General features: G+C 42.2%; 3 protein-coding genes, 1 long non-coding RNA gene and 1 pseudogene across 18 annotated transcripts in view; 2 read left to right on the top strand and 3 right to left on the bottom strand.

The window, feature by feature from the left end:
- LOC106576272 (N-acetylglucosamine-1-phosphate transferase subunits alpha and beta) overlaps positions 1 to 4,960 on the top strand; it is a 22,117-nt gene extending 17,157 nt beyond the window's left edge. Inside the window, exons 18-21 of the mRNA XM_014153356.3 lie at positions 56 to 154; positions 515 to 682; positions 2,470 to 2,560; positions 3,293 to 4,960. Coding sequence (XP_014008831.1) covers positions 56 to 154; positions 515 to 682; positions 2,470 to 2,560; positions 3,293 to 3,364 — 430 coding nt within the window. The 3' untranslated portion in view covers positions 3,365 to 4,960. The remainder of the gene's footprint in view (positions 1 to 55; positions 155 to 514; positions 683 to 2,469; positions 2,561 to 3,292) is intronic.
- On the bottom strand, positions 4,961 to 20,972 carry chpt1 (choline phosphotransferase 1). The gene is made up of 8 exons (XM_014153357.3): positions 20,494 to 20,972; positions 14,527 to 14,674; positions 9,828 to 9,969; positions 9,583 to 9,667; positions 8,910 to 9,041; positions 7,498 to 7,656; positions 7,088 to 7,213; positions 4,961 to 6,905 (listed from the first exon to the last, which is right to left on the bottom strand). The coding sequence occupies exons 1-8, from the start codon at positions 20,731 to 20,733 to the stop codon at positions 6,789 to 6,791; spliced, it is 1,149 nt and encodes a 382-aa protein (XP_014008832.1). The 5' UTR covers positions 20,734 to 20,972; the 3' UTR covers positions 4,961 to 6,788.
- LOC145861403 (general transcription factor II-I repeat domain-containing protein 2A-like) lies at positions 14,681 to 20,473 on the bottom strand (annotated as a pseudogene).
- LOC123728235 (uncharacterized) lies at positions 20,799 to 21,599 on the top strand. Its single transcript, XR_006760142.2, has 2 exons — positions 20,799 to 21,060; positions 21,448 to 21,599. It is a non-coding gene; the product is annotated as an uncharacterized LOC123728235 (long non-coding RNA).
- Positions 21,420 to 22,406, bottom strand: part of LOC106576332 (myosin-binding protein C, slow-type) — a 34,158-nt gene continuing 33,171 nt past the window's right edge. For all 15 annotated transcript variants that reach the window (XM_082963928.1, XM_045699890.2, XM_045699891.2 and 12 more), the window contains one exon: positions 21,420 to 22,406. Coding sequence is in view for 14 of the 15 variants with exons in the window: in XM_045699890.2 (XP_045555846.1) it covers positions 22,306 to 22,406 (101 nt within the window). In the remaining variant the exon portion in view is untranslated.

Here is a 22,406-nt window from a genome sequence, read left to right as displayed (position 1 = left end):
ATATCCTGATCCTATTTTAAGATCATAGTAAACATGGAAACCTCTCCTTTGACAGGTTTGAGATAATGGGCGAGGAGGAGATAGCCTTCAAGATGGTGCGGACCAACGTGTCCCATGTGGTGGGCCAGCTGGATGACATCAGGAAGAACCCCAGGTGAGGTTAGAGCGTTGGGCCAGTAACCGAAAGGTCACTGGTTCGAATACTGGAGCGGACAAGGTGAAAAAGATCTGTCGTTGTGACCTTGAGCAAGGTACTTAGTGACCCCACTCCCTGCCGGTGTCTCGGAGTTGGGATATGAAAGACACACATTTCCATTACACACTTGTGTGTAACAGGACAAAGAAAAGCACCCCCCCAAATTATTATCATTATCTCTGTGCTTTCTGTGGGTGTCTAGCCTAGTGCCTGCCTAATTAATATGTACTACTTCTTCCTGTTTTGTTGTTATACTTCCTTTTTATTTGACAATGATGTTGATTTATGATTTGACCACATCACTGTGTTTCCTCACAGGAAGTTCATATGTCTAAACGACAACATTGACCACAGCCATAAGGACGCAGGGACTGTCAAGGCGGTGCTGAGGGACTTCTATGAGTCCATGTTCCCTCTGACCTCCCAGTTCGAGCTGCCCAGAGAATACCGCAACCGCTTTCTCCACATGGGAGAGCTCCAGGAATGGTAGGACTGGGGTGGTTTATACTAGAGGGGAATGGTAGGACTGGGGTGGTTTATACTAGAGGGGAATGGTAGGACTGGGGTGGTTTATACTAGAGGGGAATGGTAGGACTGGGGTGGTTTATACTAGAGAGGGGAATGGTAGAACTGGGGTGGTTTATACTAGAGAGGGGAATGGTAGGACTGGGGTGGTTTATACTAGAGAGAGGAATGGTAGGACTGGGGTGGTTTATACTAGAGAGAGGAATGGTAGGACTGGGGTGGTTTATACTAGAGAGGGGAATGGTAGGACTGGGGTGGTTTATACTAGAGAGGGGAATGGTAGGACTGGGGTGGTTTATACTAGAGAGGGGAATGGTAGGACTGGGGTGGTTTATACTAGAGAGAGGAATGGTAGAACTGGGGTGGTTTATACTAGAGAGAGGAATGGTAGGACTGGGGTGGTTTATACTAGAGAGGGGAATGGTAGGACTGGGGTGGTTTATACTAGAGAGGGGAATGGTAGGACTGGGGTGGTTTATACTAGAGAGAGGAATGGTAGGACTGGGGTGGTTTATACTAGAGAGGGGAATGGTAGAACTGGGGTGGTTTATACTAGAGAGAGGAATGGTAGGACTGGGGTGGTTTATACTAGAGAGGGGAATGGTAGGACTGGGGTGGTTTATACTAGAGAGGGGAATGGTAGGACTGGGGTGGTTTATACTAGAGAGAGGAATGGTAGGACTGGGGTGGTTTATACTAGAGAGAGGAATGGTAGGACTGGGGTGGTTTATACTAGAGAGAGGAATGGTAGGACTGGGGTGGTTTATACTAGAGAGAGGAATGGTAGGACTGGGGTGGTTTATACTAGAGAGGGGAATGGTAGGACTGGGGTGGTTTATACTAGAGAGAGGAATGGTAGAACTGGGGTGGTTTATACTAGAGAGAGGAATGGTAGGACTGGGGTGGTTTATACTAGAGGGGAATGGTATGATATATTGGAGTGTATCAGTTGAATATGTGATTTGCATTTAGTACATCATTTTTTTCATTATACCATTAATTGGTGGCAGTGCAGAAGCACAATGTGCAAACAATACAAGATGCCTGTACAGATACTTTGTCAATTGTAATATCTGTCCTAAATGATAGATGGACAGATACAGTAAGATAATGTATCAGGGCCATGCGAGACAGAGGTCTCTCCCCATTTCTCCAAGAGAAGAATGAAGGATCCTATCTGTCAGCACCTCCGAGTGCTCAGCACTGCCATGAATGATCGCTGGGAATCCCAGGGGGTTAGAGTGGGATCCTGCTCTTCTAGCGGCAGGCCTGAGCTGGAGGAATCTATCCAGATACCGAGACTTTAAAATTAAACTCGTCTGATCCACACACATGACACTCCATGAGTCAGAAGGGCGTTAGTGAAGTGACAGGTGGGTGGGAGCAGAGGTCCCCTGGTGTCTGGTGATGTTACATTGTCACCCCTTTACCCTGTCGTCCTCTCCCCTAGAACCACAGGCATTTCATCATGACCTTTAACCCTGTCATCCAAGCCTAAAATATTTCATAATTGAGACTGGACTCTGAATATGATAGTAGTGACTTTTGTCGAGTTTCTGTTTTGTATTCATTGATACTCCCCCCAAAACAGTTCACCCTGTCCATCACCCAATCAAATGTCATATTGGAGACCGGGATCAGAATATGAGAGTGATGACTTTCAGAGAGTTATCTGCTTAGTCATGCGTTCATTGATGGCCCAAAAATAGTTCATTTATTTTTGCTGTCTTACTGTCTCTGTCTTACAGGCGAGTATATCGGGACAAGCTGAAGTTCTGGACCCACTGTGTATTGGTGACTCTGGTGATCTTTACTGTCATCTCCTTCTTTGCCGAGCAGGTCAGTAGAACTTTACACTGTCATGTATATTTCCGCCTCGCTAATATAAACGGCACACTTGTAGCTTGATGATGTGCTATTTAGCACTTAGTTATCCCCAGGGCTCCATAGAGGGAGCTCTACATGGGCACGTATCCCTCACTGTCGGTTGAGCTTTGGAATGACTGAAACCTGTCCCTCTTGGACCGTGAGCAGTGGATGGTGGTTGCATGGTTTCTTTGTTGATCATGGCACCCGTCAGATCTGAGGGGGTTGGGGTAAAGTTTCTCCTTCAGTGGTCCTACTAAAGGTTAATCGCCAGAGCGACCGTGGAGGAATGGGTAATCCACACTGTGCACTGGGCCATTGGGAAATAGAGGAATCTGATGGCGCCGTCTTTGTCCTAAGAATCATCCCTCTCCTCAGGCCTAAGGCTACGCTCCTCCTTTCTTTTCATAGGCATCAGGTGCTTTGTTTGTAAATTGCCTCTTGAAGTTGGAGAGCTGTTTACATCTCTGGTTTAATGGCTCAGACTTGGACCAATAAACCACCTTTTGGTGACTTTACAGGACTTAAGTTGACTCTCCCGAAATGCTGTTGCCCTGATCTGTTCAAAGTCAACAAAAATACAGCAAAAAGCTTCCGCTCAGAGCTAGCCACATGCAGAGTAATGTCGCTTCCTCCTTTTTCACTCTTGCCTGTGTTTGTGTTTTTGTGACACAGTTCTTTTGTGGTATTTTCTTCTTCTCTCAGCTGATTCTACTGAAGCGCAAGCTGTTTCCCAGACGCAGGGTCAGCAACGATGTCAACCCAGAGCGCGTGTGAAGAACGAGAGAAAAACGTCCTTATCCTCCCTCTCTCCACCCTCCTACCTGTTTTCTCCCTCCACCCTCAACCTCTCTCCTTGAGTTCAAAGTGAGGGCCATGCAGAGGTAGGTGGAGAGTGAGGAGGGCTATCCCTAAATCTCGAAACGTCCTCACCTGGGATTGCGTCAGCATGGCTCAAGGAGAGGGGGACTCTTGAAAACAACGTCAATCATGTGTGGTGGGTAAGATGATTGACAGGCATCACCTGGCTGGGAGATACTGGAGTGATGTCATGTGATGCTGTGCCAGCGGACAAAGCCTGTAAAGCCAGAAACTTCTCTTCCCTTCCACCAGAGGGACTTATTGCCCACACACCAGGCTGTGGAGAAGGACACTGACTGAGCCAAATATGTACTAAACTGCTCCAGTCCAGTCAGTGTGGGCAGTGTGATTGATGTACTGTTAAAAGCATGATCTGGAGGCAATTGACGGGAGACACCATCTCTGTGGTGTGGGTTTACGGCACCTTAACCATGAGAGCTGTAACCGTCCGACGCGTTCAAGGTTAGGTTGGACACTATTTTTAATTTTTTAATTTAACCTATATTCCACAGAAGATAAAAGGGATTGGGAAGATCAGAATAACAGGAATTATGCCATTTGACCTGTTTCACCATGTCACTGTCTACAACACAAGTGCCTTATTTTAAAGAGTGTTTCCTGAAGTATCAGACTGTATGACCTTGTTTACCCATTGTCCCTGCTTGCCTTTTAAATGTCTTGGTTGGATTTGGTATTTACATGTCAGAAGTGATTTCTTTCAAAGGCATGGGGTTGTGGGGGAAAAATGCCACACTGGTTGTTTTTTTTAAATAATGAATGTTTCACACAGCGATCAGCCATCCATACAGAATGTGTCCCTGTGGGATACTGTACGTTTAGCTCTGCTAGTGTCTGAAATTCAGATCTCTGCAGCATGCTCTGTAACATCTGATTGTATTGTTCAGTGAATGCGTTCCTAATGAATGTCACGGAATGTTAATTTAGCTCCACAAGTGTTCTACTACTGACCCTCAATTCTATGGTCTCTCTGTTGAGCCTTCGTTGCCCGAATTTGGTAGCTCTCCTCTCCGCTTACAAGCAGTGCATTGATGTTATGATAAAATGTGAATGATTGCCAGCAGCAGTAGAACCATGATGTTTTGCTGCCTTACTATTGCTGAATGTGTAGTATTGGTGTACTGTGGTATGCAGTGTGGCAGATTACACAGCCTGGTCTCAGACTAGACGTAACATAGTAAATGTGAGACACTCAAATTAGGATATAAAACAATAGAAGGGTGGTTCATTTTTAGATAATTTGCAAATGTTTGTGTTAGCCACACAACAAATTGGAATTTGTAACACACGGATTTATGTACAGAATAACACAATGCTCTGAGACCAGGTTGAATTACAACAATGGGTGGTATGCATGGACATTGAGTTAATGTATATTTGAAATGAGTCTCTTGGGAGTGTCAAATTCACCATTTTTGTTTAGTCATCACTTTGGCGCATCCCAAATCAAATAAACCTGAATCGCTTGGTTTTGCTTTAAATCATGAAACTGAATTTCTTGAATGGAAAATATTTCTTTATTACAATCATTTTGAACTTTAGTATAAAGATGTTTTACTTGTATTGAATAGTGCAATAGCATGTTAAAATTGAGCATGTGGCCTTTTCAATGCATAGTTTAAGTTCACCTGGAGTTCAAACCCTGATTGAACAAAAACAGGTGGCTAACTTAAGGTTGGCTGTTATTTCCAGACAAAGTTATTGAAATGTCACGTAATCTGAAGGCTCTCATTGGAATTCTACCCAGATAATCTGCAAGTCAAAATGTCCTTTTTATGGGCATTTTCTCTATGGTATGGTGGGCATATTCCTAGAGTAGGGGTTCTTGATTTACTTATCTTTGTTCCAATAGTTACATTAACATGACCACAGAGGCAAAACATCCCCGAAATAATACATCCACATCTCTTCCAGCACCGTTGCATCCCTTTGTCTGTCTATCCTAAAGTTGTCGAGCAATGACCAAACAATGCATTCAGCCATTACCTGAAACAGTTCAGAATCATACCCTTCAACAATAAATCACAATATTCTAAATGTGATGGGGAAAAAAAGATGGCTTCCAGTACAGAATTATAATAAATAGTAAAATAAGTTCCAGTACAACGTTCTCAGTGTTACGTATATTGTCTGATACTTCAACCATAAACTGGTTTCATAGTGATGCAGAAAAGACAAAACATTTTAGTACTTGTTCCTAAACTGCTTGAAATTTTTAAAATTAAAACAAAGGATTCAAAAACATTTAAGGCGCCAAACAGAATTCTGTACAATCAAAGAATTAGCCCTTTACGGAGAAGAACGTTGAAAGCAGATGGGACTCTGGTGTTAACACAACATGACTACAAGGACTTCAACTGGAGTAGAGTTGAGGTTAGAGGGTAAGTGGTGCTGGATACACTGGAGGGGGATTCATAGTCAGATGGAAGCCCTTGAAGAAATGTCACTGTTAACCCAGACCCTTGCCCCTTCACCTGCAGTCCTTGACAATTAGCGTACCATACCTCATTAGGAATGTCTCATTCTACTTTACAAACTTCATTTTGGAAGTTATCGGAGGTTGAACGGTTGATTTATTTTGCATTTCCTAGCCCTGATCAAGTTCATTTCATGTCAGATTGGGTCTCATTCATTGAAAAAAAATGACTAATGAATGATTAAGAGCTACAATATCAATTTGAACAATGATATCACATTGTTTAACGAGAGGCTGTTAAGACATGTCTAGTACTGTAGCCTCTAACTTCACAGCATTGAATATAGGTCAATTAGGTAGGAATATGTATCAATTGTAAGTTAAAACAATAATTGAGAGAAACCAAATTCAAGGGGGAAAAACACAAAGCAACTCCTTTATCTGATCACAGAAACATTCGATCTTTGCCAAAAACTGTATTGTAGCTTTTACCCATAGTGTATGATTTAGTCTAAATTAAATGAGCTGAAACTAATGGAAAATGTTGCTCTTTGGATGTTAAAACCTGTCTGATGATATTTATCAAATCTGAGTCTCAGATTATCTCAGGTAATGATTACTTCCTATACGGAGACAAAGGAAAACCAACCAATTTATTTCCATGCCAGCTACTCTGCACTCATCCAGTGAGCTACAGACCAGTGTCTTACCCTTGATGATGTTTCTAATCAGGGGTGGTTATGTCATTTCCTGTCATTACTCTAGTGTTATTACAGGCAACCTTTAGTCAGAGGTGGTCACTGTGTCAAGGCTGCTGAGGTTTGGGGTGGAGGGGACCTCATCGTCTGCTTTCAAGAGCGGGGCGGCGTCCTCCACCTCCCCCGCCTTCTTCCGCCGGGCAAAACGTCAGTTGCGTTTGAGGGCAGCTTGCGCCGTGATGCTGAACACGTGAATGCGCAGGTGAGAGGCGATCTGGATGCACACGCCTGTGCAGTAGCGCGTCAAGTCAATCAACGACAGGACCTGGGGAGGAAATACAAGGACCGGCATGAGAAATGTACTTGATGGGCAGTTTGTGGTTAGGTGAAACTTCTGGTCCTATCTATGTGGAAGACATCAACTGAAGTGGGTTGAAAATGACACCAGACCTGTACTAAAACAGTTTGATGACAGAACTACGGAATAGTGAAGACGTGAGAACTCACCATTGCGATCCAGAGGACTATGTGCTCGTCGATGAAGCTGTTGAAGTACTGGTTGAGGAAGAGGAGGCCAGGCCCGATGAAAGCCGTGTCTGGGAGATAAAGCTCACTCTTGGTCATGTGGGCCACCTGACACAAGGACAGAGGAACACATAAGGAACATACAGATATTGGAGGAGGAGCAAAGCTAATGAATGAGCTAAGGTAAATACTGGTATGGCTTTCACTGTTATACATGGAGGTCCCATTTATGAGGAAAAGTATTCATTGCTTGCTTGATAAGACACTCCAGACAGACAGAAAAATATATTTTTGAATGAATTTCCCTTCAGGCAGTAGACTAGAGATATTAATAGATTGAGAGATTACAGCAAAGTAAGAAAGAAGACTATTATATTAAATGGAGCGCTCACAACTAGCTTGTTGGCGATCTTGGCGACGACCATGCCGAAAGTCAGGATGTAGAGGCAGGGGTGCAGCTCAAAAAGCTTGTTGGATGACTTCTTGAAGATGATGAAGGCCAGTGTGAGGATGAGGCCGATGTGCATACCTGGTGCCAGCACACTGGTGTCCTAAGGAACACAGCAAAATAGTGAATAACTCTGAATTGTTAACCTAGAATAGAAGCCCCCCCAAAATTGTTGATTGTCCTAAAATGTACAGTGCCTTCACATGAAATCCAGCTTTATTTATACAGCACATTTCAGACATGGAATGCAATGTGTTTTACAGAAAAAAACTATGAAAATAAAAATATGAAATATTTACTACATAACAAACAAACTGAACAACTAAAAAGCACCATAAGGAAAAGCAAAGCTAAAAATATGTTTTAAGACCTTTTAAATATGTCCACAGTTTCAGCCCCCTCAGGTTCTCTGGCAGGCTATTCCAGAGGCTGGGGGCATAATACCTAAAGGCTGCCTCTCCATGCCTCTTGGTCCTAGGCTTTAGGATAGTTAAAAGGCCAGTGCCAGAGGACCTGAGGGACCAACTGGGTACATAACTTAAAAGCACTCAGAAAATATTGACACCGCTTGAATTTTTCCACATTTAGTCGCTACGAAATTTCATCAGCCGGTGATTGTCAAGCAAATAACTGCAGGTCTCACGGTAATTGACTGTTAATTAACAAACGCATTTAGCATCTCCTGGCTTCCAAACAAGCCACATCTACATTTTAAATATTCTAATAAATCCATGTAATATAGCCTACACCTTCACAATAAATCCATTATTTATTTATTTTAGACAGGTCTAAAGAAACATGATATGAAGAAAATGTAGTCTATTTCAGAAGAACAGAATACACTGGAGGTGCTTACCAAGAACACCGTGAATGTTCCTGAGTGGCCGAGTTACAGTTTTGACTTATCTACATGAAAATCTATAGCAACACCTGAAAATGGTTGTCTAGCAATGAAAAACAACCAATTTGGTAGAGCTTGAAGAATTTAGAAAATAATAAATTTTTTAAAAAAAAGGGCAAATGTTGCACAATCCAGGTGAGGAAAGCTCTTAAGAGAGTCACAGCTGTAATTGCTGCCAATGGTGCTTCAACAAAGTATTGACTCAGGGGCGTGAATACTTATGCAAATGAGATATTTCTGCATTTCATTTTCAATACATTAGCAAAAAAAATTGAAAACTTTGTTTTAAATTCATTGTAACACAAAATGTGGAATAAGTCAAGGGGTATGAATACTTTCTGAAGGCACTGTATATGCAACATTTTACTACCACGTCGGCTGTTTAGGCTTAACCGTAATAAACACTAATCAACCCAAATATTTAGCTAAACACGTCATTACATAATAATACTTACAGCCACAGTGGAGCCGTTCTTGCCGACGCCCCCGTTGAGGATGACATGGAAGTAGTTATAGCAGGAGAACACGGCTCCCCCAATGATGCCCAAGATGGGGAAGGCGTACAGCTTCACCCCAAGGACAGGCAACTACAAGAGGGTAAAACAACCAAGAGTTTCAGTTAACAGAACTTATCAACTTCTGTCACAGCAGCTAGCGTTGTTTACACCAGTAAGCTGTGGGTGGGCGGGGCATGCTGCTGAGGCCAAGATGGGAGGAGAAGCCAATAATATTGCGTGGTGACATCAGCTGTTTGCTAGCCAGATCATGTGATCATGTCTACGCCACGGTGGATTAGCTACCCATAATTACCTTCTTACTTCTGATTGTGACGTTTAGTCGTTAAGCCTCCACAGGCTGCACAGAGTGAAAGTGAAACAAAAAGGACTATTTAATAACTAGTAGTCAGATTGTTGTGGGGGTTGGTTGGTTGAGTGGTTATACAGTACATGTTAAGGATTGGTTATGTTGCCTTATAGTGCCAAATGTTGGTGTAAAATGTCCAAGTCTCCAAATCCTACGGCTTAGTTGACAGAAAAGGAAAGAGAGAGAGAGCGAGAGTGTATGAGTGGGTAGGGGAGTGTGTGTTAGGTTTGTGTGCATGGATGGATAAATGTATTGAAGCCATACCCTGTAGTCCCAAAGGGCCACTCCACCAAAAGCTGACATCACATACATGACAACGATGGCAATCTGGACCTCTGTCACATCAACCCTGGGTGGAGAGAATTTATAGAACTCATAGATCAGAACAAGACTGTATATTTTATGAAGCACGATGGACTAGACTTAAGTACTATGTCAAAAACAAAAAAGCCGTTATCTGCCCAGCAACAGCTAAACAAATAATATAATTAGGCATCATTTCTACTTACAGGCCAAAGCGCAGCGTTCCGGAAACATAGGTTTGCCAGTGTGCACAGAAGAACATGAACATCCCCACAAAGCCACAGAAGAACATCCAATCAGGGTAGCTTCCTATCCCACAGGATATACATGTTCCCACAGAAACAAAAACTGCAGAGAGGGAGAAAGTTGAACTAAATGAGCAACAATGTGTCATACAGTGGCTTGTGAATGTATTCACCCCCCTTGGCATTTTTCCTATTTTGTTGCCTTAGAACCTGGATATAAAACAGATTTTTTTTTTTTGGGGGGGGGGGGGGGGGGGGGGTTGTATCATTTGATTGACACAACATGCCTACCACTTTGAAGGTCTGGGCTTTGACTAGGCCATTCCAAGACATTTAAATGTTTCCCCTTAAACCACTCGAATGTTGCTTTAGCAGTATGCTTAGGGTCATTGACCTGCTGGAAGGTGAACCTCTGTCCCAGTCTCAAATCTCTGGAACAGTGAAACAGTTTTCCCTCAAGAATTTCCCTGTATTTAGCACCATCCATCATTCCTTAAATTCTGACCAGTTTCCCAGTCCCTGCCGATGAAAAACATCCCCACAGCATGATGCTGCCTCCACCATGCTTCACAGTGGGGATGGTGTTCCCGGGGTGATGAGAGATGTTGGGCTTGTGCCAAACATAGCATTTTTGTTGATGGCCAAAAAGCTCAATTTCTGACCAGAGTACCTTCTTCCATACGTTTGAGGACTCTCCCACATGCCTTTTGGTGAACACCAAACATGTTTGCTTATTTTTTTCTTTAAGCAATGGCTTTTTTCTGGACACTCTTCTGTAAAGTCTAGCTCTGGAGTGTATGACTTAAAGTGGTCCTATGGACAGACACGCCAATCTCCGCTGTGGAGCTTTGCAGCTCCTTTAGGGTTATCTTTGGTCTCTTTGTTGCCTCTCTGATTAATGCCCTCCTTGCCTGGTCTGTGAGTTTTGGTGGGCGGCCCTCTATTGGCAGGTTTGTTGTGGTGCCATATTCTTTCCATTTAAAAATAAATAAATAATGGATTTAATGGTGCGCCGTGGGATGTTCAAAGATATTTTTTGTATAACTTAACCCTGATCTGTACTTCTCCACAACTTTGTCCCTGGCCTGTTTGGAGAGCTCCTTGGTCTCCATGGTGCCGCTTGCTTGGTGGTGCCCCTTGCTTAGTGGTGCTGCAGACTCTGGGGCCTTTCAGAACAGGTGTATACAGTTGAAGTCGAAAGTTTACATACACCTTAGCCAAATACATTTAAACTCAGTTTTTCACAATTCCTAGTAAAAATTCCCCGTCTTTGGTCAGTTAGGATCACCACTTTATTTTAAGAATGTGAAATGTCAGAATAATAGTAGAGAGAATGATTTATTTCAGCTTTTATTTCTTTCATCACATTCCCAGTGGGCCAGAAGTTTACATACACTCAATTAGTATTTGGTAGCATTGCCTTTAAATTGTTTAACTTGGGTCAAACGTTGCGAGTAGCCTTCCACAAGCCTCCCACAATAAGTTGGGTGAATTTTGGCCCATTCCTCCTGACAGAGCTGGTGTAACTGAGTCAGGTTTGTAGGCCTCCTTGCTCACACATGCTTTTTCAGTTCTGCCCACCAATTTTCTATGGGATTGAGGTCAGGGCTTTGTGATGGCCACTCCAATACCTTGACTTTGTTGTCCTTAAGCCATTTTGCCACAACTTTGGAAGTATGCTTGGGGTCATTATCCATTGGAAGACCCATTTGCGACCAAGCTTTAACCTCATATGGATAGGGGGCAGTAATTTCACGGCCGGATGAAAAAACATACCCGATTTAAACTGGTTACTACTCTTGCCCAGAAGTTTCTAAAACTGTTTGAATGGTGTCTGTGAGTATAACAGAACTCATATGGCAGGCAAAAACCTGAGAAATATTCAACCAGGAAGTGTAGGATCTGAGAAATGTAGTTCTTTCTCATCCCTTTCGAAACTACAGTATCTGTGCTGTTACGTTGCACTTTCTAAGGCTTCCATTTGCTGTCTAAAGCCTTCAGAAAGTGGATTGAGCCTTCCTGTCTCTGGGCAGAGCTCAGTCACTGAGTGGTCTGCCTGAGGACAAAGAGATTGGATATGCGCGTTCCCACGAGCACGCTGTTTTTTCTTTTCCTCCTTGAATGAATACACCATTGTCCGGTTGGAATATTAAATCGCAATTTTACGTTAAAAATACCATACAAATTTATTTTAAACAGCGTTTGACATGCTTCTAAGTACGGTAATGGAACATTGACTTTTTGCGTCTCGAATTGCGCTCGCCCGCTACCCTTTGGATAGTGACCTGAACGCATGAACAAAACGGAGGTATTTGGACATAACTATGGATTATTTCAAACAAATACAACATTTCTTGTGGAAGTAGCAGTCCTGGGAGTGCATTCTGACAAAGATCAGCAAAGGTAATACAATATTTCTAATACTAATTCTGAGTTTAGGTTGCCCCGAACTTGGCGGGTGTCTGAATAGCTCGGCGTGATGGCGAGCTATGTACTCAGAATATTGAAAAATGTGCTTTCGCCGAAAAGCTATTTTAAAAATCTGACACAGCTATTGCATAAAGGAGTTCTGTATCTATAATTCTTAAAATTATTGTTATGTATTTTGTCAACGTTTATGATGAGTATTTTTTGTAAATTCACCGGAAGTTTTTGGTGGGAATACATTTTCTGAACATCACGCGCCAAAGTAAAAAGCAGTTTTTGGATATAAATATGAACTTGATTGAACAAAACATACATGTATTGTATAACATAATGTCCTAGGAGTGTCATCTGATGAAGATCAAAGGTTAGTGCTTCATTTAGCTGTGTTTTGGGTTTTATTGACATATATGCTTGCTTGGAAAATGGCTGTGTGGTTATTTTGGTCTATGTACTCTCCTAACATAATCTAATGTTTTGCTTTCGCTGTAAAGCCTTTTTGAAATCGGACAATGTGGTTGGATCCAGGAGAGGTTTCTCTTTCAAATGGTGTAAAATAGTCGTATATTTGAAAAATTGAAATTATTGGATTTTTGAGGTTTTTGTATTTCGTGCCATGCAATCCCATTGGCTGTTGGCTAGGGGTTCCGCTAGCGGAACGCCTAGATGTAAGAGGTTATTCCTGACTGATGTCTTGATGTTGATTCAATATAGCCACATAATTCTCCTGCCTCATGATGCCATCTATTTTGTGAAGTGCACCAGTCCCTCCTGCAGCAAAGCACCCCCACAACATGATGCTGCCATCCCCGTGCTTCAGGGTTGAGATGGTGTTCTTCGGGCTTGCAAGCCTCCCCCTTTTTCCTCCAAACATAACAATGGTCATTATGGCCAAATAGTTATATTTTTGTTTCAGAGGACATGTGCAGTTGCAAACCATAGTCTGGCTTTTTTTATGGCGGTTTTGGAGCAGTCTTTCAGGTTATGTCGATATAGGACTTGTTCTACTGTGGATATAGATACTTTTGTACCGGTTTCCTCCAGTATCTTCACAAGGTCCTTTGCTGTTGTTCTGGGATTCATTTGCAGCTCCTTCAGGGTTATCTTTGGTCTCTTTGTTGCCCTCCATACAAATCATTAAAATCCAGACATAAATATATACACAAGAAGCAACCTAATATCACACAGTAAACTCTAGTCATTTAGTAAGTTCACAATTCTGCCATTCTCACTTCGAAACATTGCACCAAAGTACGTTCATCTCTAGGAGACAGAACACGTCTCCTTCCTGAGCGGAATGCCGGCTGCATGGTCCCATGATGTTTATCCTTGCGTTCTATTGTTTGTACAGATGAAGGTGGTACCTTCAGGAATTTGGAAATTGCTCCCAAGGATGAACCAGACTTGTGGAGGTCTACAATTTTTTTTCCTGAGGTCTTGACTGATTTCTTTTGATTTTCCCATGTCAAGCAAAGAGGCACTGCGTTTGAAGGTACGCCTTGAAATGCATCCACAGGTACAACTCAAATGATGTCAATTAGCCTATCAGAGTCTTCTAAAGCCATGACATTTTCTGGAATTTTCCAAGCTGTTTAAAGGCACAGTCAACTTAGTGCATGTAAAGATCTGACCCACTGGAATTGTGATAGTGAATTATAAGTGAAATAATCTGTCTGTAAACAATTGTTGGACAAATTACTTGTGTCATGCACAAAGTAGATGTCCTAACTGACTTGACAAAACTATAGTTTGTTAACAAGAAATTTGTGGAGTGGTTGAAAAACGAGTTAAGGACTCCAACCTAAGCATATGTAAACTTCCGACTTCAACTGTATATACTGAGATCATGTGACACTTCAGCTACATTTTTTTTGAATTTTTTTAAACAAGTAATTTTTTTCTTTTCACTTCACCAATTTGTAATATTTTGTTTATGTCCATTACATGAAATACAAATAAATATACATTTAAATTACAGGTTGTAATGCAACAAAATAGGAAAAACACCAAGGGGATGAATACTTTTGCAAGGCACTGTACTTCTGAGGCATAGAACAATGTATGTTGTCATTCAATAAGATACACTGGTTGCTATGACGCTAAAACACTAAATTCAGTCTAGTCCAGACTCTAGACAAAAGTACAGGGGAGCCCCACTGCTTGAAATACACTTGGTCAGGTACTGTAAAGCACCACAAATTAAAACAGGCAACAACAAAAATTATTTGGCCCGCACCTGTGGAGACAGCATCACAGCCGTGGTCAAAGAGCTCCCCCAGCGCAGAGCTGCTGTTTGTCCTCCGGGCCTGCTTCCCATCGATGGCATCCAGCGACTGATAGATGAACAGGCCCAACGCACTCAGGATGAAGGCCCATGCTGGAGCCTGGAAAGAGGAAGGGAGACAGAGGGAGGGAAGGAGGGAGAGCGAGAGGGGGGGGGGAAGGGAGGAGAGCGAGAAAGGGAGGGAGAGAAATTTGATTAAACAAGGGGATGGATTGACCTGGTTTCTATTTCAACTAGGACAAACTTTTCCTCCACCATCCCCCGTTGAAGAGAAAGGTCTCGGTCTTTGTTTACTCCCAGTCAGAAGACAAACAGACTTGTTTACATGAGATGCAGGGTGTATTTCCAAATCAAATCAGTGAAGATTGAAGTAAGCCATGACACATTGGGGAAAGTTGTTTATCTTATTTTGAGTCACTTCTTGCAAAACAGAGAGTTGCTTGTGTTTGACAAGTTTCCTTCAACACGGGTGTGCTTTCTCTAACAGACATGTTCGAACATTTTCTAAAACTTATGCTTACTACAGCTGTTTTCTAGGAAATGATTTGAAAGGCAAAACAGCATAATGCAGGCCTGGGCAATTATTTTGACAGATATATCTACTGTAAATCACATCCAGATATGCCACTTATTTTACTTTTTTTTAACATGCACAGAAATAAACCACATCCAAGTTCTCATGTTGGTAGGTATTTTCATGATTAAACATGCAATGAACTACACGGAGGGAGAAGTACTGTGCATTCAGCACCACGGACAGAACTCTTGTTAACGGGTACGCACAAAAACACAAGGCATTGACTAGAGCAGTGAAGTCAGGAATAGTTTCTGACGTCGCTATGCGCAGGATTGCTGAGAGGTGAGAGTCAGTAAGAGATGATCTGTGTCTTGACTTGTTATATTTCATCACTGAAAATGTCTGTTCACATACATAGGTTGACCCAAACAGTACAAACATATTCTCAGCATGACTCCTAACCTTTGGAAAGTGTTGTTCATCGAAAGATGCATAGAACCTCGTCAGTGACATTGTTTTGAATAGTTCTCCAATCACTGCATCAGACTGAAGATCGATGAGGTCAAGTTGCAGGTCAGTGGGAGAGTTATCCACATTGAAGGTGAAAGGAGAGGAAACCAACAGCACGTCATTTTCCAACACTTTGAAATCCTCAAAACGAGGAGAAAACTCACCGTTCAAAGCACGCAGCAGCCATGTATACTTCTCCCGCTGGTCATCTGACAGGGAACAGACTAGTAGTGTCAGAAGGTGAGTGAGATTTTTGGCTTCTACTTGGAGGGTCAGTAGGAGTAATTTTCCCTTGAAGGCTTTGACAAGGCTGTACATCTGATTTTCAAAAAGGCAAAAATTCAGTTCATTCATGGAAGGCCATGATGTCCACGGTGAAGGCAAAAATCAGCCAACCATTCTTTATCTTGCAGTTGAGGGAAATCCACATATTTTCCTTTCATTTGCAAAAACTCAGCAATCTCCAACTTCAGGTCCCACACCCTTTAAAGCACCTTCCCCAAACTCAGCCATCTCACGTTTGTGTGGTAGTGGAGATCTGCATGACCCGACTCTGTCTCTTCCAATAGGGAGACAAACTGCATGTGGTTTAAAGACTTTGCTCTTATGAAGTTTACCACTTTAGTGACTGTATCCACAACATGGCTCATTTTCAGAACACATTTACAGAGCACCTCCTGATCAACGATGCAATGCAGGAAAATAACTTTCTGATCTGGGTTCAGCTCAGCTACTTGATCTTGTATCCTTTCCAAAAGGCCAATGTTATTTCCTGTCAAGTTTGGGCACCCATCAGTGGTCACACTCGATAACTTTTCAAAACTCAGTCCCAGCTTTGCCACACACTTATTAACCTCCTCCAATAAATATTTCCCTTTGGTTGTGCTCTTCATTGACTGCGCTGAAGAAAGCTCCTCTGTAATTTGAAAGTCTGGGGTTATGCCTAGTAAGAATACCAACAACTGTGCCGTGTCGTGTTCATCACTGCTCTTATCCAGGGCCAAGGAGAAATAGGTGAAATCCTTTACCTTGTCTTTCAACTGTTGTTCCATATTCTCTGCGATGTCCTCAACACACTATGTCTAGGGTTTGAAAGGGTTTGAATCGAGTATTTTGCTTAAATTCATTAAAAAAAAGTTAGCTTATAACCTTTTTTGTGGGATACACAAGGCAATTCTAGGTCTTGTGGCATATTTTGGTTAAACTATCCCCAATTCAATGGAATTGCAACCCTCTACATGCACAGTGCACTCTTCCGTCACATGTACAGCTGATTCTCAAGATCTTGCACACTAATGAGATGCTATTGAGCCCACACAACTACACTGTCTGAGCCAAGGACTACATACTTTCTGGTAAGTTTTGATTACAATACTGGGTGGGGTGAATATATTTTATATGACATACATGATTTTTTGTTAACTAGTAAATAGTAGCCTACATCAAAGTGTGTTTAAATCATTAACAATTTCTGCTAGTAAGTTTTTGCTACCATGTGGGTTTTAGCTTGCTTGAGCCTGCTAACTGAGTAGTGTTAATTCACCTGTTTCCATACATGTTTCATTTTAAAACATTTATCTTACAAAGGAGTTGTTTAATCTAACTGCTTAACTATTTATCTGTACATGGAATTGGATTTTTTTTTAACTCTTTTTCTAATATTTACAGGAAAATGCCACGGGCACTATCTTTCACTGCAGCTAATATAGAAGGAAAAGCTATGTACATTTGCAAATACTGTGCCAAATCATACGTGAAGAATGCAACAAAGATGCAGAAGCATCTGGCTAAGTGCATAAAGTTTCCTCAGCGCTCACAAGCAACCTCTGACAAAACTCCCTCTACTTCTATTCGAGGTGAAGATGATGAATCAGACACCTTATCGATAGCAACAGCTAATGGTCCTCCTGGAATTAGAAGTTTTTTTGCCTCAATGGAGGAACGTAGTCAGAGAAATGCTGATGAATGTCTTGCTCGAGCTGTGTATGCAACTGGTTCACCTGATGCTCACAGGCAATGTGTATTGGAAGAGATTTCGGAATGTTCTTCGCCCAGCATACACCCCTCCAACCAGACATGCTTTATCTACTCATTTGCTGGATGCAGAGTTCAACAGAGTTCCAGTGAAGGTCAAGCAAATCATAGAGAAATCAGACTGTATTGCAGTCATCTCTGATGGGTGGTCGAATGTTTGTGGGCAAGGAATAATTAACTATATCATCTCCACCCCTCAACCAGTATTCTAGAAGAGCACAGACAAGGGACAGACACACTGGTCTCTACATTGCAGATGAGCTGAAGGCAGTCATCAATGACCTTGGACCACAGAAGGTATTTGCACTGGTGACAGACAATGCTGCGAACATGAAGGCTGGTTGGTCTAAATTGGAGGAGTCCTATCCTCACATTACACCCATTGGCTGTGCTGCTCATGTATTGAATCTGCTCCTCAAGGACATCATGGCACTAAAAACAATAGATACACTCTACAAGAGAGCCAAGGAAATGGTTAGGTATGTGAAGGGTCATCAAGATATAGCAGCAATCTACCTCACCAAGCAAAGTGAGAAGAATAAGAGCACCACATTGAAGCTGCCCAGCAACACCGGTTGGGGTGGTGTTGTCATCATGTTTGACAGTCTCCTGGAGGGGAAGGAGTCTCTCCAAGAAATGGCCATATCACAGTCTGCTGATATGGACAGCCCCATCAAGAGGATCCTCCTGGATGATGTATTTTGGGAGAGAGTGGTAAGCAGCCTGAAACTCCTGAAACCTATAGCAGTAGCCATTGCACGGATTGAGGGAGACAATGCCATCCTGTCTGATGTTCAGACTCTACTTGCAGATGTAAGAGAAGAAATCCATACTGCCCTGCCCACTTCACTGTTGCTCCAAGCAGAGGAAACTGCAGTTCTGAAATACATCAAAAAGCGGGACATAGTACATAAATTTTGTGGGACAGTACATAGCTAGCTCTCGCAATTACGTTGTTTGCTGAATGCAGTTTTGTGAAAAGTCCTTGCTTCTCTTGCAACTGAGAAAGCAACTCTTTCGATGCACTTGCCCTCTGCTCAAAAGACATATTCCTATATTTCTCTGCATGCTTCGTCTGGAAGTGTCGGGACAAGTTGTAGTCTTTCAAGACAGCGATGCTCTCATTGCACACAGCTTTCCCTGATACCTCAATAAAGAAATATTTCAATAACTTATTCATTTGAATAACTCTTCCAACCCCCACCACACACACGTGTGAGTGTGTAAGAAAAAAAAAAGTGAAAATATGGTAAAGGAAAGTAGATGACCTGACTGGGTGAGTTCCTACCACTGAGACTTGAAGTATTCCCAGCCATCTGGACATTAGGGGTGAGCCAACAGTGTTTATCATCTCTCTATACCACAATGTACGAGTCGTGTAGCCAGAAATGTGTTGGTGGGTGGGCCTCAAGACATTTGGGAGGGACAATTTTTTTCTTTAAATAAAAAAAATTAAAGAAAATTGTATTTAGGAAAACAGTTAACTTTCTGAAATTCTACAAAATGTTACCATGGGGCAAAGAGAAATGTGCTTTTTTTGTTGCCCAATCTGATTCGATGGGCCTGGCTTTCCAGTAGGTGGGCCCGGGCCCACGCGGTTACAATGTACTGTACTGGTCTAACTCTTCTTTCTGCACTGTACTTGCCTGTGTTCTCTCAACACAACACTACTCTATTGGCCTGTGTGTTTGTCCCATTGGTTTGTCCACCACAACTATTTTGACAGTAGTTTTTTTTCTCTTTCTAGATATCCTGCTGTTCTCCAGTCCCTTCCTCTGCCAACAACAACAACAAATCAGTAACCCCTGCCCCAAAAAAGCCCTTTCTGTATACAGGTAGTCATCTTAGTTACATGGCTCTCAGGCAAGTTCAGTATTGAGTATAGGCATACAGGATCACTCTTGACATATTTTTAGTTGGCCAGTGACAGTGGTGTATGCTGCAGCTTATGTCCAGGCCAGGTAGCCCTTTCATCTAGTTATTCAATGCTGTACTGTATATACAGAATCTAGATGGAGACAGGTTATATGTGGGTCCATGGCTGCATTGACACAACAACTTGTGCTGCATATAAAATGCCCTTGTTGAATTGTCTGCTGCACAAACCTGCCTGGAGCTTGATGGAATCTGGACTTTGTGTCAGTGGTGAGATTCCAATCTGTACTGTGGGATGGGTGGACAAAGGTATAGAACTAATAAACATACTGTAACACATCTCTGAATACCTGACAGGCACGCGCCTGAATGCACACTATACAAAGGACAGAAAAGAGGACAGGCAAAGGGTAGGTTCTCTCTCTCTCTCTCTCTTCAGAGAATCGATCTAAGTGGATGACAGGTCATAGTATGAACACGTGGCATGGTTAAAACCTACGTATTCGCCCTGTTACTGGTTTGCTGACTATGGTTGAAGTTGTATACCTATTGTTATCGATTTGCTTATTTTACATGATCTAATCAAAGTTCAAACTTGCAATAGGTAAAGTTAATATTACTTTAGTTTTCCTTGAACAAACATTCAGCCAGACTTACTCCCAGTTACCTTAAAATAGCTATTTGCTCGATTTGTAAGTGGATGAGCAAACATGGTGGCAACTTGGTCACTAACTATTATTTGGCATTTTAATCAAGCAAATTATTAGACAAACTTTCGAGGAACAAAATATTAGATAGTGGACTGTGCACATTGTCCACCAACTATTCTGATGCTTTGAGCAGTTGTAAAGTAACAATAGTGCTGTAAATGGATTCGAGTTGCAACAATGTTACACATGATCTCAGAGAGTTACAATGCTGTCATGGGGTGTTGCTACATGGCTACTCAAAAGTTTCTCCCCCCAAGGTCGCAAAGCACTTACCTCCTCTGTTGCCGTTGGGCAGTAAAACACCAACACTACAGTTGTGACTATATTTATTACCAGTCCAATTATAGTCAGAGTATTAGGCGCTACCCAAGTTGGAATTTGTTGGACCAGCCAATTCCAATATATCTGACAAGGAGGTTCGAAAAGGGATCGACCCGAAGCGCTATATTTATGCTCCTCTAGCCGCTTGAGTTGTGCGGCTGACAGCGGCTCCGGCCACAAGAAATGTGGCATTGTTTTCAGCTTCGGCGCTACGAAAAGTAGCCAATCACCCAGCGATAGTCTTGACGTTCCTGTGGGTTTCAGGCACTGATATCTTCTCGCGATCGCCCAGAAAATACTTGCTCATTTGGCAGTTACGTGTGAATAGTCATTTTTCCAGAGCGGAACCAGGAACGTCGATATTTTTTCCGTTTGTGATTGAGAATTGCGTTTCAGCAGGAAGCAAGTCTCCGGAAGGGAATGAGGCCGGGAATTTCAAATGAAATGTAGTCATTTGACCGCTAGGAGCTGTGAACTACAACTGCAGTAGGTTTCTGCAGCTTCATAGCTCCATTGAACGTAAGTAACATTGTAAAATTGTATTCTGTAGTTGCAACATTTCTGAGGGCACTCTGAAGTTAATAGGGCGTTCTTTAAGCATCTTAATACTGTAATTTCACGCTGCATGAGCTCAGAGAAGGTAAAGCCCCCGGGGGAGAAAGGAGAGACACTCAATTTGTTGTTCGGAGGTATAGAAAGTGAAAGAGAGAGCGAAGACTATTAATCTTTAACAGAAGATGGTAAGAGTCCAACATTTCTAAGTTCCGAGTGCACTCTGAAGTTAATGTGGCGTGTTCTTTAAGCATCTTAATACTGTAATTTGTTCCTATTATGTATTGGAAAACATTTTCCTGAAATTATTTACACATACAGAATGATATGTTACATGTTTTTCTTTTATTCCAGGAGTCATAAACCAAAAATTGAAGATGAAAGCATGCGTAGATGGCCTGACAGCTAAGAATATACTCAAGCCTTAAGTACAGTATGGGCACAGAAAGCACAGTGTCATGCAGTGTAAGGCTTAAATAAAAGGATGGATAACTGTCTGGTTGAAAGCCCAAATCAAATCACATTTTATTGGGCATATTCACGTGGTTAGCAGATGTTAAAGCGAGTGTAGCGAAATGCTTGTAAGAACGCGAAGCGAGGCGACCATCTCTGTCGGCGCCATCATCAATGTCGTCTGACAACTATACTTTTCATACTCCAAGAACAGAAAATGAAATCAGAAAATCCTAATGTGAAGCATGTTAAAGGGACTGATGAAATACTGTCAATTCTCATGCAAATCACCTGATCAGAAATGTTTTAATATTTGTATCTTTTGAAGTTCAATCTTTAATCACAAGACATTGCATTACAGACATCAAGCCATATTGTTTATACATTTCAACATTAGCTTCCTCCCCCAAACACAGTTCCCAATCCCAACAGAGACAAAACATGTCCACATAGGTGGAAATTACAGTTCGTCCTACTGTACATTTCCCGCACTACTCATCTAAAATAAAAAGCTACAGCCAAAACACTGCCAAAATGCAACTGAGCTTAAACAGAGCCTTTTGAATACTAGGAGATGACTCAAAGCTGGTGATGAATTGGCTTCTTCTATGGTAACTAGCTCTATACCCGCACACAGCATGCCATGCCAAAGTCCAGTACATCCCTCCCTCCCCCTCCAGCCCCTCCCTCGACTGCTGGTGAGAGGCAGATCACTAGTGGTGTGACGACAGGTTTCCGGGCAGCAGTTGCTCAGTCTGACTACTTCTCTGGCTGCTCCACGACCTTGGTCTCGCTCATGTACTTATCGATCAGGTGTAAAGGCACTCCACGCTGCATGAGCTCAGAGAAGGTAAAGCCCC

This window comes from Salmo salar, chromosome 17 (genome assembly GCF_965601325.2).
Source record: "Salmo salar chromosome 17, fSalSal1, whole genome shotgun sequence".
NCBI lineage: Eukaryota > Metazoa > Chordata > Actinopteri > Salmoniformes > Salmonidae > Salmo > Salmo salar.
This window is presented reverse-complemented; position numbering and strand designations above follow the sequence as displayed.